At 73.8% G+C, this 1,077-nt stretch overlaps 1 protein-coding gene across 1 annotated transcript in view; it reads right to left on the minus strand.

Annotated features, from left to right (window-relative positions):
• The window catches only part of KIF26A (kinesin family member 26A), a 34,785-nt gene that overhangs the window by 13,289 nt on the left and 20,419 nt on the right, over positions 1-1,077 (minus strand). The window contains exon 7 of the mRNA XM_012724359.1: positions 5-121. Coding sequence (XP_012579813.1) covers positions 5-121 — 117 coding nt within the window. The remainder of the gene's footprint in view (positions 1-4; positions 122-1,077) is intronic.

A 1,077-nucleotide genomic window follows, 5' to 3' on the forward strand; every position in this document is an offset into this window, starting at 1 on the left:
CCGCCGAGGTGCCCAGGGCCCCGCCGCGGCCCCACGCCTTGGACACGCCATCAAGGCCCACGGTGGGGGGCCCCTCCCGGACCGTGTCGGCCACCGCCACCGCAGCCACCGCGGCCTCGGCCTGCAGGGAAGGAGGGCCGCGTGAGGGCGCGTGGGGGCGCATAAGGGGTGCATGGGGGCGCGAAGGCGCGAGGGGGGCGCGTGCGGGGTGGTGTGGCCACAGGGCCAGGTGAGGCTGGTCCTCCCCGGAGCAGAGGGGCCGGCTGGAGCCCCTACCGCGTTCCAGAAATGCAGTGACCGCTGCTGTCAGGAGAGCTGGACAGGGTCCCCGCGTCCCTCGCCCCACGCGCTGCCCTCTGGGAGCGCCCAGAACGTAATGAGAGGCCCACAGTGACCACGGTCACCGGGGCGCGCGCCAACAGGGCCGCGGACGTCTGACGTGCCGCTTGGCCTGTCCAGTTATGCACCACAGCAGACTCCGAGGCGGCAGGCGGCCTCGTAACGAGGCGTCAGCGGGCCCCGCGGCGGTGACGCCTGCCTGGCCTGGAGTGCCCGGCGTGCGCGGGGGAGGGGCCGCCTTGCCCACCGCGCAGGGCCGTGGACAGCAGCGTCGAGGCTGGTGTCCCCACACGGACAGGGCACAAGTCTCTGCTGACCCTGCCCAGCTCACAGCCAGCGTGGCTTCCAGACCCTCGGCGAGGAGGCCACAGACGGCCCCAGCGGTGGCTTGGAAGCCACGCACCCCCAGCCTCTCGCCAGGGCCGCAAGGGCAGGCGACGGGCCAGTGGGAGACGAGCCCAGCAGGCAGAGCCGGCACCCGCCGGACGCGGACCCCCACGCGTCCCTCAGAACCCGGCCCGGTCCTGCCCTCGGGCCACCAGGCCTCCGGCCTCTCTTCGCTTCCCCCGTCCGCCCAGTACTTTCGCCCGGAGTAGGGCTGCTCTCCTCCGGCCTCCGGGGCCCTGGTGGCACCTCCACACCAGCCTGGCCCCGACAGGGTCACAGCACGTGACCACAGGGGCAGCAGGCCCTGTGCGCAGCGCAAAGAACCCTCCAGAGGAGGCCAGGCCAGGCTGG

This window comes from Condylura cristata, unplaced genomic scaffold (assembly GCF_000260355.1).
Source record: "Condylura cristata isolate star-nosed mole 26May11 unplaced genomic scaffold, ConCri1.0 scaffold00013, whole genome shotgun sequence".
Lineage (NCBI taxonomy): Eukaryota > Metazoa > Chordata > Mammalia > Eulipotyphla > Talpidae > Condylura > Condylura cristata.